The 18,186-nt window shown below is 47.6% G+C and overlaps 2 protein-coding genes across 3 annotated transcripts in view; both read right to left on the bottom strand.

The window, feature by feature from the left end:
• The window catches only part of RAB44 (RAB44, member RAS oncogene family), a 36,105-nt gene extending 33,512 nt beyond the window's left edge, over positions 1 to 2,593 (bottom strand). Inside the window, exon 1 of the mRNA XM_007972774.3 lies at positions 2,455 to 2,593. The gene's annotated coding sequence lies outside the window, so the exon portion shown is untranslated. The remainder of the gene's footprint in view (positions 1 to 2,454) is intronic.
• Positions 2,594 to 13,129: 10,536 nt separating this feature from the next.
• The window catches only part of CDKN1A (cyclin dependent kinase inhibitor 1A), an 8,650-nt gene continuing 3,593 nt past the window's right edge, over positions 13,130 to 18,186 (bottom strand). For both annotated transcript variants that reach the window (XM_007972779.3, XM_007972780.3), the window contains exons 2-3: positions 15,961 to 16,410; positions 13,130 to 14,726 (exon numbers count right to left, since the gene is read on the bottom strand). In XM_007972779.3, coding sequence (XP_007970970.1) covers positions 14,677 to 14,726; positions 15,961 to 16,405 — 495 coding nt within the window. In that variant the 5' untranslated portion in view covers positions 16,406 to 16,410 and the 3' untranslated portion in view covers positions 13,130 to 14,676. The remainder of the gene's footprint in view (positions 14,727 to 15,960; positions 16,411 to 18,186) is intronic.

The following is an 18,186-nucleotide window of genomic DNA, read 5'->3' as shown; positions in this document are numbered from 1 at the left end:
CCTGGAGTTGCAGAAAAGGAGGCTCACGAAGAGAAAGTGACTTCCAGTCCCATTGCTGTGAAGTCAGACAAGCCTCTGCTTCTCCCAGCTCTGCTGCCCATGGGCTGTGCAACCTTAGGGAAGTCAATCAGCGTCTCTGTGCCTGAGCTTCCTCACTGGAAACTTAGGACTATTAGCTCTCACACAGGGTTGCTATGAGGGTTAGGCAAGATAATTAAAGTCGAAACATCAGTTCCCATTTCCCAGGATGGCCCACCTCCCTTTCCAGCTTCACTTTCTCTTAGCACTTGTCACCTTCCCAGAATAGAGAGCCTTTTGCTCATTTTTGTTGTAAATTTTCCTTCTCCTTATGCTGATACAGAGGCCTGACCTGAGTAGGGAGTTGACCATTCTGTTCACTGCTCTATCCCAAGAGCCTAGAACAGCGCTTGGCACACAGTTGGTACTCTGTAAATATTTGCTGAATATATGATCCACATAAAGCACTTTGGAGTGTGCTTGGCATCCGTGACTACCGGGTAAAGGTAGCAATGACAACAGTGGTGATGACATTGATAAAGTTGAATTCTATTTGAGGCACATAAAAGCCAGGTTCCATGCAGATACAATTGATCCCATTTGACAAGTGAGGAAACTGAGGGAGGTTCCAAGAGGCAGAGTGACCTGCCCAAGCCATGATGTCAGTGGTAGAACTACACTGGATTCTGCTTTTCTGGTTGGTCATGAGATGGACTTCCCCAAGGCTACATCCTGGACAGGTGGCTCTTCCCTGGGCAGAAGGCCCCTCTGGGGATGACAAATGCCCAGTGGAGTAGCCCTGAGCGGGACAAGGGCTTTGAAGCAGGGTGGGCGTTGACAGGCTTGGCTCCTGTGGTGACGCCCAGTGTCTCGTGTACTTCTGGCGATGTAGATAACACGGCCAAGGGAGCAAGATAAGATTCCCTGTGCAGAAGCCTCCGGAAGCAAAGTCCACTGTGATATGAGTGTCACATCACAGCCTACCGAGCTCCCACAAGTGTAGGAAGTAAGAATCCTGGAAGAAAGTCCCTGCAGCCACATCTTAGGACATGTGGTGTTCTTGACATTCCTTTCTGGGAGTTCCTAGCCCAGCTGCACCTCCACAGCCCATTTCCAGAAGTCCCCTGGCATTATATAAGAAAATAGCACCTTCCAGATACCTCGCCTGCCCCACCCCAGCATCTGCCCTCTCTGCCAGTCAATCCTTCTCTCCGGGAGGGGCACTCAGCCACCTGCTCCTTGCCTGTCAGGTGGTCTGGGGCAGGAAGGCAGCAGATGCCCTCCAGCCATCACCACCTCAAAATCAGTCACTTGTCACCATCAGGTGGGATGGTGCGCTCACCCCTGGTGCCTTCATATTCAGATCCCTGACAGCACCCCACGGCCTGACAGCATACCCTAAAAACAGCCTGTGTCCCTTTTAGGCCAGGCCTGGTCCCTCAGAGACAGTAAGGACATCCTTCAGTCAATCCACAAAAGTACACATGCAAACGTGCACGCACACACACCCTCCTCGGCCATCACCCTCACCCTCCACTCCCTCACCGTCAGCCTCTCGGTCAGACACAGCACCCCTCATGGCCATTCCGTCATTCCATTTTGCATGTGCAAGTGCCGTCGCCCAGCACACATCCCTCCGAGTCAGCCAGCAGGGCCACCCTGCCAGCGCCCTTCTCCTCCACCACTTTCCCCTTAGTGCATCCTCATGCCTCACATCGTTAAGAGTGGGGGACCCCTTCATGGCTAGGACACACATACAGCCCCTCAGCATGATCACCTCTCCCCACATCCCTCACCTAAGAAATCGCATAAAGCTTGAAGCCAAACATGAGAGCAAATGAATCCCACTCCCAAGCATCCAGGGGAATCCACTCCCACTGTGGTGTTCTGTGAGGCAGCAGGCACACCAGGCTGCCCACCAGGAAGTGGAAGCCAGAGAAGAAGGGTGGGGTGGGGCAGTGGCAGATTACAACCTGGCATGGGCCCTGCCTGGGGCCTCCGGGTGTCCATCACTCTCTCACCAAAGAGTGCTTAGAACTGGGCCTGCTGTGCACTCGGCTGGCTTCAATAGCTATAAATAATAGCCATACTCGCTAAACTCCAATTGCCCAAGTCGGTGGGCCTGAGAGACCACCTAGTGTCTTGTTCCAGTCTTATCCTCACTTCTCCCCTCCTAATAGAGAAACTGAGGCTCTGAGAAACCAGGTGCTTGCCGCAGCTTGCACAACCATTTACGGGTGGTGATGCACCCCAGCCTCCTGCCCAAGTGCCTTCCCATCACCTCCCTTAGACCACACAGAGAGCTCCAAATGCAGGGGAAAAGAGGGCTCTGCCCCTTGCACCCTTGACATAGAAGCTAAACAGGGACCCCAGCTCCCTCCCCCATCCTCATCCTTCCAAAGAAAAAGAAGCATTGCAACCTTGGATGGCTCCTACCTCTCAAAGGCTCCCAGTGGAACACGCAGCCCTGGGCTCTGGGACCTGGTGGTGAGGTGACTGCTGCCCTACAGAGCCCACGAGCTCTAGAACTGTTAACAGTCTTGTCTTGCTTAATCGCCCTTTCCGTTCCCCAGCGAGCCAATCTCTGTGCTCATCTACAGGACTTCCTGTGGAAGCGACCACGGGCGGCCCTTTCACAATTTTGCCTGGCACCCCCAGGCATCCCTGCCCTGATTGGTGTCTTGAAGTGGAGAATGCTGGAGCTGGCAGGGAGGCCTTCCTAAACAGAGGCTCCGAAGAGTGAGATGGACTGCTCAAGATCACCTAGCCCTTAGTGGCACAGCCAGGACTGGGCCTGAGTCTCTGGTTGCCAAGACCATGCCTTATCCCAGACAGCAGCAGGTTGATGAGCTCAGCCGTGGCTGAAGTTAAGTATATCAGATGCCCCAGGAGAACTGCCCACTCTGCCTCACTTCAGGCCCTCACTCTCAGACAGTGTCTTTGAGCCTCAGGGGAGGCTTTATATCTAAATCACCTTTTAGGGAACAATCTAATCTGATACCAAAATACATTGTAGAGCTACAGCCATCAGAACGGTGTGGAATTGGAGCATGACTATAGATGGATGAATCAGTGGAACAGAATAATGAATAGACAGAAATAGACTCGAATATCTGTGGGAATTTAGTGTATCAAAAAGGCATCATTTCAAATCATTGGAGAAGAGATAGTTTATTCAATAAACTGTGTTGGGAGAATGGGCTAGGTATCTGCAAAAAACAAAGTTAGAGCTCTAACTCTAAAAGCATTCCAGATGGATAAAAGCATAAGCATTTTAAAAATCAAAATCACACAATTATATGTTGTTTGGGATTTACTTCAAAAGTATTGAAGAGTGGGGAGAATAGGTAGGACATAGATTAAACAAGCCTGGCTCTGGCCCTATTCTGATCCCTGCTGGAATTGATGAGGGTACCGTGGGCTCATTATGTTCTTCTACTTTTCTGTATGTTTGAACAAATGCCATAAGAAATCATGGCATAGTTCATTTGCCATGGTTGCAGAAGAAGGAGGGAAAGAAAAGGAAGAAAGAAGGGTGGGAAGGAAGGAAGGAAGGAAGGAAGGAAGGAAGGAAGGAAGGAAGGAAGGAAGGAAGGAAGGAAGGAAGGAATGGAGGGAGGGAGGGAAGGAGGGGGGAAGGAAGAAAGAGAGAGAGAAAGAAAAAAGAAAGAAAGAAGAAAGAAGAAAAAGAAAGAAAGGAAGGAAGGAAGGAAAGAAGAAAGAAAGAAAAAGAAAGAAGGAAAGAAAGAAAGAAAGAAAGAAAGAAAGAAAGAAAGAAAGAAAGAAAGAAAGAAAGAAAGAAAGAAAGAAAGAAAAGAAAAGAAAAGAAAAGAAAAGAAAAGAAAGATCTGTCATGGGATAGCCTGGGTGTGGTGGCTCATGCCTGTAATCCCAGCACTTTGAGAGCCTGAGGAAGGAGGATCACCTGAGCCCAGGAATTCAAGACCAGTCTGGACAACATGGTGAGACTCCGTCTCTATTAAAAAAAAAGAAGAAGAAGAAGAAGAAGGAGAAGAAGGAGGAGAAGAGGAGAAGGAGGAGGAGGAGGAGGAAGAAGAAGAAGAGAAAGAAGAAAAAAAAGGGAAGAAAGAGATCATGGGATAATTTTTAAATAATCTTCGATTAGGCAAGGCCCTTCCAGATATATCACAAAGCATTAGAAGCCACAAAAGAAAATATTGAGTAATTCAACCATACGGAAACTTTTTAAAAATAAATAAAACTGAATGGCAATAAAAGGTCACCATTGACAAGTCAAGTCAAAAGGCAAATAAACTGTGAAAAAATACTCACATATCATAGAAAATAAGTTAATTTCCTCCCTCGGTAAAGAACTCCTACAGACCAATGAAAGACCAATAATGCATTAGAGAAACTGGCACCATATATGAATAAATAATCCATGGAAAAATAAATATCAATGGATTTAAACATATGAAAAATGTTTATAAAAATAATACATTGAGATATCAATGTAGTTTTATTCAGCTATTCAATTAGTAAGACCAAAAAAGTGATATACTAGATCATAAAGGATGTAGGAAACACATTCACACAATATTGGCAGGAATATAAACTGGTACACCTTTTATGAAAAGAAATGTATAATATCTGTCAACATTTAAAATGCAAAAATCTTTCTACCCAGCAATTTCACTTTCAGTCATTGGTTCCACAGATGATATACAATATGACAGTATGGAAGGATATTCATTACAGCATTGTGTGTAGTAGCAAAGGATTGGAAATGATCTAAATTTCCATCAGTAGGGAGCTGGTTAAATGAGCTCTGATACATCCGAACATTGGCATACTCTGCACCCATGAGGAAAATGAGAAAGATCCAGGTGAACTGATATGGAATGACCTTCAAGATATTGTGTCATATGAAAAAAGTAAGGTGCAGAACAGTGAGGATAGTGTGCTTTTTATGAAGAAAAAAGTATATGTGTGTGTATGAAATATATGCAATAGATAAGGGCCGTGATATAGTTAGGTTTTATGTCCTCACCCAAATCTCATCTCGAATTATAATCCCTATGTGTGAAAGGAGGGAAGTGTTTGGATTATGGGGGCAGTTTCCCCCATGCTGTTCTTGTAACAGTGAGTGAATTCTCACAAGATCTGATGGTTTTATAAATGGCAGTTTTTCCAGCGCTTATATAATTTCTTCCCCTGCTGCCATGTGAAGAAGTTCCTTGCTTCCCCTTCACCTTCCACCGTGATTGTAAGTCTCCCGAGGCCTCCCCAGCCATGTGGAACTGTGAGTTCATTAAACCTCTTTCCTTTGTAAATTACCCAGTTTCCGGTATTTCTTTATAGCAGTGTGAAAATGGACTAATACAGGCCAGGTGAGGTGGCTCACGCCTGTAATCCCAGCACTTTCGGAGGCTGAGGCAGGCAGATTGCTTGAGCCCAGGAGTTAAAGACCAGCCTGGGCAACAAGGTGAAACTTTGTCTCTATAAAAAAATAAACAAAATTAGCCAGGCATGGTGGCGCATGCCCGTAGTACCAGCTACTCAGGAAGCCAAGGTGGGAGGATCGCCTGAGCGCTGGAGGTCCAGGCTGCACTGAGCTCTGATTGCACCACTGCACTCCAGCCTGGGTGGCAGAGTGAGGTCCTGTCTCAAAAAAAGAAAAATAATAGATAAGCACACACATTCATATATGTTTGTAAATGCATAGAATCTTTCTGACAGGATATACAAGAAACTAGTCAGAGTTGGGCTGGATAGAAGTGTTGGGATGGAGGAGGGGGGCAGATTTATGTTTCACTCTTTACTTTTAATGTATTTTATGTTTTTACTATCTGTGTACATTACTTATTCAAAAAGAAACTTAAAAATAGTGTGTACATATACAAAGAGAGACTGATGAAGGAAACATGGTAAAATGTTAACATTTAGGAACAATGGTAAAGGATATATGGGGATTATTTTATTATATTTGCAACTTTTCTGGATGTATACGATTATTTCAAAACAAAAAGTTTTAAAATTAACAAATTTAATTTATAAAAAAATGAATATTATCACAACCAACTATCTGATGACATTGATACTCAGAGAGTTTCTGAGGCTTTATATAAGCACTCATTTATTTTTTATTATTATTACTTTTGAGACACGGTCTCACTCTGTTGCTTAGGCTAGAATGCAATGGCACAGTCACAGCTCACTGCAGCCTCCCGGGCTCAAGTGATCCTTACACCTCAGCCTCCCAAGTACCTGGGATTATAAACATGCACCACCACACCCAGCTAATTATTGTATTTTTAGTAGAGATAGGGGTTTCACCATGTTGCCCAGGCTGGTCTGGAATTCCTGGACTCGAGTGATCCACCTGCCTCAGCCTCCCAAAGTACTGGGATTACAGGCACAAGCTACCGCACCCGGCTTATTTATTCAACAAATGTTTATTAAACACTTATAGGTGCTGGACACTGTGCTACGAAATACAAAATGTAGAAAGTGTAGAATAAGAAAATGTAGAAAACATGAAAATGTAGAAAACTGTAGGGAAAACAAGCCATATGTAATATAATGCCAAACAGTGGTAATTGTTTTGAAGAAAAGCAAAGCAGACAAGGGCTAGAATGGTGGTGGGAGGTGTATTTTAGATGAGGTGCTCAGGGGAGGCCTGAGGAGGTGATGCTGGAAAGAACAAGTGAGAAATAAGATCTGGAAGAAGAGGGCAGAGGCAGGGCAGAGGCGGAGCAAACAGCGAATGCCGAGGCCCCGAGGCAGGAGCAGGCTTTGTGTGCAAGAGAAACAGTGAGGAGAGCCCGTGGCAGGAGCACGCGGGGAGGGAAGTGCGGGCTGGCAGCGGAGACGGAGACAGAGGTAACAGGCAGGACCCGTAGACCATATGGGCCCATTTGGAGGGCGACACGAACCGACTTAGGTTTGAAAGGGATCCCCTCCCTGCCCCCCGCTGCTTTCATTCTGGAGAAGAGACTGTACTAGGCAAAAGCAGCAGCAGGGAGACCCGTGAGGAGTTAACACAATCCAGACAAGAGACAGTTGCTTGGCCACGGAGGGCAGGGGTGGAGGTCATGATGAAAGGTAGCCGGACTCGGGATATGTGCTGAAAATAGGACCAATAGGGCTTGCTGCTGTATTTGGGCAAATGCAACAAATCCAGGACCTTCATTCCAGCAAAGGACTCTCTCCACTCCTACAAAAACAGAGTGAGGTTGGATTTTTAAGACCCAGCCCTCAGGATCTCAAGGCATCCTCAGTTTATTTGTCTCCCAACCCTCACCGGCCCTGCTCCCCACCATGGAAATAAAAGGGACATGGAGAAGGCAAGAGTGGTCACACCCTCTCGGGTGGAGCCAGAGTGCCAAGGAGTCCTGCAGGTGGTGAGAACTCAGCTTGGCCTTGTCCTCGGCACCAGCACCAGGGAAAAAACCTGCCAGGACATACCAAGTGCTAGGAAAAAAATTAGATCCAGGCACGTTTGGAAACGATGGAGCTAACTGAAAAATACAATGTTACTGAACTGAAAAACAGTGTGCTCAGAACTAGGTTTTGCAAAAATAGAATCAATGGACAAAGATCAAGAGCAGTGAAACTGTTTTACAATTAGGAAAGTTTTCACACTCACTAATTTTTAATTCCTTACAAGTGCTTGAAGACTCTTCACAGCTTGTTAAATCCTGAAGCAAGATATTCTCCATTCTGGGGCCCTGCAGTGAGAGCTGAGGTGCAAGCTAGGACCTGAGCCTCCCTGCCTCCGGCTACTGGCTCCAAAACAGCTCAAGAAGCTTAGGCAGGTGGGCAGTCCCACAGAAAACCAGGGTCAGGGAGCTTGCTTCAAAGTTGCATTTGGGTAGCGCTTTACGTAAGATTGAGAAAACCTAAATTACATCAAAGACTGAGGAGGTGCACAGAAACAGATAGGTCCCTGCAAGCCTCCTCTTAGAACTGTCACAGCGGCAATGACCCTGGGCGAGGCACTTCCCCTTTCTGGTGTATTGAGCAGGCAGTGTGATGTGGAGTCATCAGCATGGACGTTCTGGCCCCTCACCACTTCCTAGGGCCATGAGCTTTGGTAGATACGGATCTGTGTTCACCTAAAGCTTTGGTAGATAATTCCTGGCAGGCTAATGATTTCCCACCTCAAATGTCTTCATCCCTCTGGTTTTCTTCAGCATTACAGGAATTTGTTCCACCCCATGAGGAGCAATCTGGACTAGGCCCTGGAGGCAGCCCTATCAGTGATGGACAGTGTCCATAGATACGTAGCCTAGGTAGCCAGATAAGTACTCCAGAGAGAAAATTGTAGGGTATGTTCCGCACGGTTTCCTTGAGGCTCCCTAGCAGGTTTAAGCCCCAATTGCACACAGTGGAACTTGTTCACTGACACCTTTATTGACCTTCTCCTTTCTCACATTCTCTACTTTCCTGCTGTGCCTCCAGGGACTACCTCCCAGGTAATCCACCTGCACACAAGTCCTTGTCTCAAGTTGTTTGGGGAGTGGGGGTGGTGGGGGTGACTAAGACAGTTTCCAGAAATGGCAGAAGCAGGATGGGCTTCTGAAAACAGAAGTCACCAGTGAAGTGACAACGTGAACCCAAATGCTGGTGGTGAGTAAGGTGGTGATAACCCTTGGCAGACTACAGCATCACAATGTCCACAAGGTGTGTAGTGGGTTGGGAAGAGGCACAGGTAAAATTTCAGGAGCAACATTAAGACTTATGCCATAAGTCTAACACTTGAAAGGTACAGGGCAATAGTAATGATAAGGATTGTGGGGTTGGTTGGCTTTTGTTATTTGCCCTAGAAGCCTTGAAGAAAGACAACTCAGGGTATGTTGTGAAGACAGGAGAACTCCATAATAGCATTCTAAATGACCCTTATCTCTCGTGGCCCAAGAGTAGGCTGTGCTGAAAATCAGGCCCAGGATCTGATTGTAAAAGGGGTGAAGTTTCAAGAGAGACTAAAAGCACAGCCTCAGCAGACCTACTACCCCAGGGTCAGAATTCTGATAGGGAAAGAATGGGGCACTAGGACTTGAATGGAGATATTTGGATAGATGCACTTGAGAAGCTTGTACCTTCAGCTTCCTTGAGCCTTCTAGGCCTGTAGAAGGACCCCTTCCTTTACTAGAGAACAATCTCCCATAACCTAAAGACCACACTAAGGACTCACCTGAGGTGGATGTCTCACAAGGTGATGCTTATCTTCCTCAAGATCCTTCCCTCCTGCCCTCACTGCCTCTAGACCAGGATCAAAAAACATTTTCTTAAAGGGCAAGAGAGTAAATATTTTAGATTTGCAGGCCATGTGGTCTCTGTTGCAACTATTCAATTCTACTTTTGCTCTTAAAACGACAGTGCAAAAACAACCATGGACAATAGGTAAACAAATAGGTGTGTGTGCATTCCAATAAAACTTTATATACAAAAACAGGCAGCTGGTGCATGAACTATGGTTTGCCTACCCCTGTTCTAGACCAGTAATTAGGGTCAGGTCTTACCATTGCCCAAACAGGGAAGTATATAGTCCCCATTGCTGGAGGAAATAGCTTATTCACAATAAAAACTATAGGTCTGGTTGATATATATTAGTAGGAACAGGAAAACACATATAGGAGGAGATCTTGAGGATGTGGGACTGGGGCCGGGGGGAGCTGAGGAATACAAAGCTAGATAAACAGGGTTTTATGGAGGGACCCTTCTTTTGACTCAGAATTCAACATCCTGGCGAGACCTCTGGAGCTGGTCTTAACACACTACTGAATTGATCCTTAAGGTTTAGACACAATGATGGCTGACAGTCAGTGAGGTAGCAATGCTGAAACAGCCTTGGAAGAGTACTAATGAGGGATTAGAAGGCTCAGAGAGGAGGCCCAAAAGGCCTTCCTTTTGCAAAGCAATAAAGAAGTGCCTAGTGAAAGGAGCTCAGTGCTGGTTGTCCTCCATAGCCCAGGTTCACGGAGGAGATACTCCCACGGAATGCCATGGCCACTGTCAATGGAGACATTAAGGTTCTGGAAGAGCAGAGACCACATAGGGCCACTTAATCATCAGAGGCAAGGTGGACACAATTACAATGACAGGCAGCAAGACCTGAATGATGACCAGAGTTCCTTGATCTGCAGGGCTCTGCAGCAGTGGAGTCCCTAGGGCAAGAGAGCTGAGCATTTAATGAGAGTCTTGCCTGACTTAACCACAAAAATCAAGGGTGAGTGATCAGAGGCTGATGTCACCTGCCGAGATAGAAAATTGCAATATCTTACCTAGTTTCCAGCATTGAGCCAGTTCTGACCCAGGACACACTGATGGAAGAGAAAGATCCATAATGCCACTATAAATATATAAAATAAATGTTTCCTTGATTCTTCCCGAAAGTGCCCTCTGGCTATTTACCAGAATAGCTGTACAGTGTGGAACAGGGAATAACCAGATCATTTGAGGTCTGTTAGATAAAAGGTCTGAGCTTTCATTGCTTCCAGGTGACCCAAAATGCCATTATAGCCTCCTTTTAGAGAGGGGGGCCATAGAAGGCCCGATGATAAATAGAGTTCTAGCCAAGCTCATCTCCCAATGAGTCGGTGGACCTACTCTATGGTTATTTCCTAGCCCTTGAGTGCAAATTGGGATGCATAACTTCGCAGATGGCAGAACTCTCACATTCTGCCACATTCTCACATTCTCTGTCATCTGTGGAATAAGAGCCATTATGGAAAGAAAGACTAAGTAGAAGTCTCTAAAATTATCCTGCTGGTCAAGGTCGTAAATCAGAAGTAATAGCATATCCCAGGTGGGTAGAAATTAGTGATACCCTCAGAGACTTAAAGGATACTGAGGTGGTCCCTATAGTATCTCCATTGGTTCCACCCCATACTGCCCCTGTAAAAACCAACTGAAGCATGGTGATTGGTGATTATCCACGTGGCAGCCCTAATCACAGCCATGATCAGATACAGTATCCTTACTATAATGGTCTACACAGCCTCTGATAGTAAGACGCCAATACTACGACAAGTGTGTTCTTTTCAATCCATGCCAGGAAAGGGGATCAAAAGGGGTTCACATCCACTTTCCCTACAACAATTTAGAGATCTATTAAATTTGTAAAGTTTTAAGTGGTCAAATAAACTGGGGCATTGCTGGGTCATTCCCTCTGTGGTAAAGGACAACTTAATGTATCTTGCACCTCTTACCACTTTTTTTTCTTTTTTTTTTGGTTATTATACTTTAAGTTCTAGGGTACATGTGCACAATGTGCAGGTTTGACACATAGGTATACACGAGACATGTTGTTTTGCTGCATCCATCAACTCGTCATTTTCATTAGGTATTTCTCCTAATGCTATCCCTCCCCCAGCCCCCCCACCCCCTCTTACCACTTTTTAATTTGGATTTCAGAGGCAGTGTACTAAAGACCACTCCAGCCCATTTATTGGATGATCTGGTAAGCTGCCATGTTTAAGCGGTGGCCGGAGCGAGAGAGTGTTCTGGAACAGGTGCAGGCTATGGGACAAGCACTTGGGTCACACGCCCCGGCGTATGCCCTGGTCCTGGACTTTTATCTGTGGAGAAGCAGACAGTGTGAAGTCCCTGGAAGTCCCCTCGGGCGGGGAGAGTCTCGTTTCAGAACTCTATGATTCTAGTAGAAAGCTCTGCCCTGTGCAGCAGAGAATTATTCCACATTTGAAAAGTAGTTCTGGGCCAAATTGCAGTATTGGGAGCAAATAAATGATTATTGTTTTAAGCCACTCAGTCTTGCGGTGATTAATTATTAATAGATAACCAGAAGATGCATGTAACAGTACCTTGTTCTTTCGAATGTTGGACAACTTTCCACTATATAAATATACCACAATTTGCATATCTGTTCTGTTAGAGACATTTCAGTTATTTCCAGCTTGGGTCTGTTAAGAATAATGCTGCTGGAAACATTCTTTTTGTTTTTTCTTTTTTTTTTTTCCTTTTTGAGAGGGACAGACAAGGTCTCACTCTGTTGCCCAGGCTGGAGTGCTGTGCTGCAGTCAGAGCTCACCGCAGCCTCGACTTCCCAAGCTCCTCAAGTGATCCTCCCACCTCAGCCTCCCAAGTAGCTGGGACTACAGGCACCCTCCGCCACGCCTGGCTAATTTTTTTTTTTTTTTTTTTTTTTTTGTAGAGATAGAGTCTCACTATGTTGCCCAAACTGGTCTCAAACTCCTGGGCTGAAGTCATCCTCCTGCCTCAGCCTCCCAAAGTGCTGGGATTGTAGGTGTGAGTCACTGTGTAGAACATTCTTACGTGTCTTTCAGTGGAAATATGAACTCATTTCTCTCGAGAACAGATCTAGGAATCGAATTACTGGTTAATGAGGTAGCCATGAAGGTAGGCATCTTTAGAAGATATTGTCAAACAGTTTGTATTTATTTGTTTATTTATTTATTTATTTGAGATGAATCTCACTCTGTCACCCTGGAAGAGGCTGGAGTACAGTGGTGTGATCTCAGCTGACTGCAACTTCTGCTTCCTGGGTTCAAGCGATCCTCCCACCTCAGCCTCCCAAGTAGCTGGGATTACAAGCGTGCACCACCATGCCCAGCTAATTTTTGTATTTTTAGTAGAGACGGGGATTTCACCATGTTGGCCAGGCTGGTCTCAAACTCTTGACCTCAAGTGATTTGCCTGCCTCAGCCTCCCAAAGTGCTGGGATTATAGGTGTGAGCCACTGCACCTGGCCCAAACAGTTTTTTAAATAAGAGCTCCAATTGCTCTACAACCTTGCCAACACTTGGCATTGTCAGTCTTTTTACTTTTAGTCATTCTGGTAAGTATATGGTGGTATCTTATTGTGGTATCTTAATTTGCATTTATCTGATGAGTAATGATGTTAAGCTGTAATATATTCTTTACAAAAAGATTACACAACAAACCGAAATGTTCACAGTGGTGATCTTTGCAGAGGTGTGACAGTAGTTTTTGTTTTGTTGTTGTTTGTTTTCTGCAGCATAGTCTTTCTGTTTGCTAAGTTTTCTGCATTCTCTAAATTTCAATGCTTAATTTTAAAAATTATTTTTTAAATTATGAAACCCTTCCCAAAAGCCCATTTATTTATTCTTATAATAAGGTATAATGACCACAATAGTAATATTATAAGTAAAGTCACTAAGAATCATTTATTGAGCACCTGCTGTATATTCAGCACTGTGGGAGGAGCTGTGAAAGATACAGAACAGTACAGGGTGTGGTCCCTGCCCTCGAGAGGTTTACAGTCTAGGTGGAGAGACAGGGGAACCAGGACACATGGGGAATTGAGAGAAAACAGTCCAGGCCAGTATGGTACAGGAGCTGGAAGGTATTTGGGGTCAGACCCCAACACCCCAAGTGCACTAAGCACTTCAGTGCCTCCAGGGGCTCAACGTTAGTGCCAGGAAAGACAACCACTCCCAGCCCCATAGGAGCCCACGTGACATGCCCTGTCTACAGCCTCTACTGCCACCATCTTAAAATGTCTGACTCCTTGTTCAGCTGCTAATCAAAGTGCAATGAACTGCGGAGGGATGGGGTAGATGAGGAAGGTCGCTGGACGATTTGAGGGGCCAGTGTCTCCCTCCTAGAATGATCTACTCCCATGGGGTGTATGATGGCATACACCCCTAACACAGAGATAACCCCACTCAAGGGCGCCTGTGCCACCACACGGGACCCTCACCCCAGAGCCAAAAGAGGAGAGGGGAGTCGCTGCTTGAGCTGCCTGAGGTAGAACTAGGGCGCCCTTCTTGTGTGTCCCTTCCCCTTCCAGTCCATTGAGCTGGGGATGGGGGTGGGACGGGCACCTCAGAGCCACCTGGAGCTAAGAGGGTACTGGAGGAAAAGGACAAGGGGGAGGGAGAGCAGCAGAGGGGAACTGCAGAGCCCAGCTGGAGAAGAAGGGTAGCTGGGGCTCCTCAAAAGTTACAGGGGGAGCCAAAGAGGGAAAAGGTCCAACACTGAGACGGGCTCCCAAGTGCAGGTCAGAGGGGCCATGAGGGCAGGCGGGGTGGTCTGCTCCAGGACCCCATCTTCCCCTTGCCTTCAAAAGACAGAGGGGGGTATCAAGAGTCAGGAGGGCACCAAGTCCCCAGCTCAGCCCTGGGCTGTGCTCACTTCAGGGTCACCCTGCCCAACCTTAGAGGAGGTGAGGGGACTCCAAAGTTTTTGATGATGCCCCCACTCAGTGAGGCCCCTTCAAAGTGCCATCTGTTTACTTCTCAAATTAAAAAGAATTCGTTCTGAGTGTCCAGGAAAGGGGGTGAATTTCATAACCCCCTGTGACAACGAGGGGAGGGAGCCACACCCCTCCAGAGGGTACCACCCAGCAGACGAGTGGGGAGGAGGAAGTAGGTGGCATGAAGCCGGCCCACCCGACCTCCAGGAGAGAGGAAACGGAGAACATGGGATGAGGAGGCTTTAAATAGTATTTCATAAAATAAAAATGCCCAGCACTCTTAGGAACCTCTCATTCAACTGCTTAGTTTTTGTTTAAATAATTCTAAGGCCAGAGGCTGGGGGACAGGGGGCGGCCAGGGTATGTACATGAGGAGGTGTTTAAATTAAAACACAAATAATAATTAAGACACACAAACTTAAAGACTAAGGCAGAAGATGTAGAGAGGGCCTTTGAGGTCCTCACGCTTCCAGGACTGCAGGCCTCCTGTGGGCTGATTAGGGCTTCCTCTTGGAGAAGATCAGCCGGCGTTTGGAGTGGTAGAAATCTGAGGAGAGAGAGTAGACGTCAGCCAGGCCAAGAGGAAGAGGACGTGGTGGAGCTGCCCACCCAAGGCAGACAGCAGGAGGCCAGGACACCCTTCCCTGCGGCCGACAGGGCCAACTGCTGAGGATAGGAAGAACTCGGGGAACGCCCACTCTGTCTCTTAAGGGGTATTTACGGAGTGTCCCACAATGCTTCACGGATGTGATTTTGTCAGTCACCACACCTGCACCCATGGGTCTGCTCTAAGCCAAGCTGCTCAGTAGAGGAGCCACTACTAGCTCTGTGTGCTTGTTTAAACAGACTAAAATCAAATCAAATGAACAATTCAGTTCCTCAGTCACATGAGCTGTGTGTCAAATGCACAACAGCCGTATGTGGCTCGTGGCCCCTGCACCGGACAGACACTCCCATCCCTGCAGAGTTCTACTGGACAGTGGTGATCTAGGGATTCTGTTACGAAATCCATGAAAGTGTTCAGCACAATGCCGGGCCCATAGAAACGTTAGTAGTTGTTATTATAATCAGTCCTGACCCAACTGCAAATTCCCTTTGAGACCTTAGACAAATCACTGTACCTCTCTGAGCCTGGTTTTCTTGCCCTAAAAGGATGGCAAGGGGCCGGGCACGGTGGCTCATGCCTGAAATCACAACACTTTGGGAGGCTGAGGCAGGAGGATTGCTTGGGCTCAGGAGTTCAAGACCAGCCCAGGCAACATGGTGTGACCTTGTCTTTACCCCAACTCAAAAAATTAGTGTTGTGCATAGTGGTGTGCATTAGTGGGCATAGTGGTGTGCGCCTGTAGTCCCAGCTTCCCAGCTACCCAGGAGGCCGAGGTAGGAAGATCGCTTGAGCCCAGGAGTTTGAAGTTGCAGTAAGCCATGATCACAACACTGCACTCCAGTCTGGCCAACAGAGTTAAGACACCTGTCTCAAAAAGAAAGGTGGGGAGGGTGACAAGAATGTCTTATGGTATAACATTGCCACAAGGACTAAATAAATCTACCTTAGAAGCTTGGCAAAGGGCCTGGCATACTGAACATTCCCAATAAATGTTAGATAGTTGGTCTTTGCTGCCTACTTGCTGTGTGACCTCAGGGAGGTTGCTTCCCCTCTCTGGGCCTGTTTCCTTCTACCTAAGGAGCACTCTGGACTAGGATCAGACAGGTCAGCCCTTGGACCATGGATTCTGAGAATCCTGGTCCCTTACAACGTCCTTCCCTGCACATGTCCTCACCTGTCATGCTGGTCTGCCGCCGTTTTCGACCCTGAGAGTCTCCAGGTCCACCTGGGGACTCTTCAGGCTGCTCCCCTGAGCGAGGCACAAGGGTACAAGATAGCGACAGGTCCACATGGTCTTCCTCTGCTGTCCCCTGCAGCAGAGCGGGCGAGGTGCCAGGCCGCCTGCCTCCTCCCAACTCATCCCGGCCCCGCCGGGGCCCTGTGGGAAGGTAGAGCTTGGGCAGGCCAAGGCCCCGCACACGCTCCCAGGCGAAGTCACCCTCCAGTGGTGTCTCGGTGACAAAGTCGAAGTTCCATCGTTCACGAGCCTCCTGGATACAGCCCGCCATTAGCGCATCACAGTCGCGGCTCAGCTGCTCGCTGTCCACTGGGCCGAAGAGGCGGCGGCAGGCCTTGCTGCCGCATGGGTTCGGACGGACACTGCCAGCCTGTTCTGACATGGCGCCTGCAGCAGAGACACAAGGAAGGCCCTGGTCACCGTGGAGACTGGACACTATGTTACCTGGCCGGGCTTTGCTGTGTCACCTCAGGTGACGTCTTCCTACCAGAGGGTCTCTCTCGCTCCTTCCAGCTGGTCTTCCTGCGTCCTTCCCACAGGAGGCCTGACCCCCACCAGCAGAGCGCAGCCAGCCTGGCACCCCAAGGTCACTGGCAGAGCAGGCAACTGAAGGGCAAGCTAATGTCAACAAAGGCAAATTTACTGCAAGAGCAAGGACCAGGGTCCTGTTTGCCACCAGGTATTTTCAGCTGAAATCAATTTGTTTTCCCCGCAGAGGTGTCCCTCATGGGTGTGAATGCCCCCCAAATACATGGGAATTGCCAGAGTCCAGCAGTTTCCTAATCCTAGCCGTGGCCAGGCGGTCAATTCTCAGAAGAAACAGTCTGACAGTTCCTCCAGCCTCCTGAATCCCCCTACCCAGATCCCCAAGTAGGGTAACCCTGCTCAACCAAGTAAAAGTACCCTGGACTTTGGGGCAAAAAGCACCCGGGTTGTGGTCCTAGCTCTGCCAGTTACTACGTAAGCTTTAAAAAACCACTTAATATCTCTAGGTCTCAGTTTCCTCACCCTTAAATGGGCCATGTGCAAGTTTAAAGATCATGGCTACGGACACATACTCAAGCAATTGATCAGGGAGTCCATGCAGCAAGGCAGACAGAACAGAGCTGAATGAAAGGCTGTGTCTTGGTGGTTAAGCAGGAGAGCTCTGGAGTCAGATCATCTGGGTTCGAGTCCAGGTTTTACTAGGTGACCCTGGGCAAGCAACTTAACTTGTCTGAACTCTATTTTCCTTGTCTATAAAATGGGGATATTACTGTCTCAGAGGATAGACATGAGAATTAACTGAGTTAATGTAGGTAACGTGCCAGCAGCACTTCGTATACAGAAGTGCATGGAAAACAGAAGTATGATTATTCCTCTCTGCCTTCAGTTTTATTAAGCCTCCTCCCTATCACTTCCCCCTGCCAACTACCTCCTTCAGACAGCAGCTGACAGGTGCTGTAGGCTGAGGGCCTTTCCCAAGGATGTCGTCAGGCGGGTGGCTTAGGGGTAAGGAGGGGCCGGGCGGGGCAGCGCAGGGATGATTTCTCCCAGGCTGAGCCACATCCTGCCAGGCACATCAGGTGATCTGAAGTCTAGACACCTGGCAGCCTCTGCCCCGTGTTGCCTGTGTCCAAGGAACCCGTTTTGCAGGCAAAGAAAATTAAAGGTGGCTGGTCTACCTGGCTCCTCTCCTCCCACTTCAGGAGAGGGAAAACAGAGGGTGAGTTTGCCCATGTGGGAGCCCTGGCACCTACCTGCCTGCTCTGGCTTGACTCCAGGGCTGAGTGACTGCACGACCTTGGCAGCAACTGGGTTTTCCTAGGGACAAGTCCCAACTTGCAGGCTCTGGCGGGGAAAGCTCTGCTGAGTCCTCCTGAGGCAGGAAGCCCGGGACACATGCCACATCTGCTCCACCCCACCTCACCCCACTGCTTGTGATCAGTGCAGCCCACAGTTTCCCATCCCAGCTGGTTGGGAGAGGAGGCTCTTGGTAACTTCACACCAAGTTTAAACGGCAGGAGATGGAAGAGATACGAGACTTGCTCCTAAGTCATACAGCTAAAAAGGCCAAAGGCCACTGTCCCATAAAGGGGTCACCCAGTACAGTGGACAGAGCCCTCAAATAACCTCTGTCCACCCTCCGCTAGGCATGAGTTGGGATTTATTTATATATTTTTA

The sequence above is a fragment of the Chlorocebus sabaeus genome, chromosome 17 (assembly GCF_047675955.1).
Source record: "Chlorocebus sabaeus isolate Y175 chromosome 17, mChlSab1.0.hap1, whole genome shotgun sequence".
NCBI lineage: Eukaryota > Metazoa > Chordata > Mammalia > Primates > Cercopithecidae > Chlorocebus > Chlorocebus sabaeus.
This window is presented reverse-complemented; position numbering and strand designations above follow the sequence as displayed.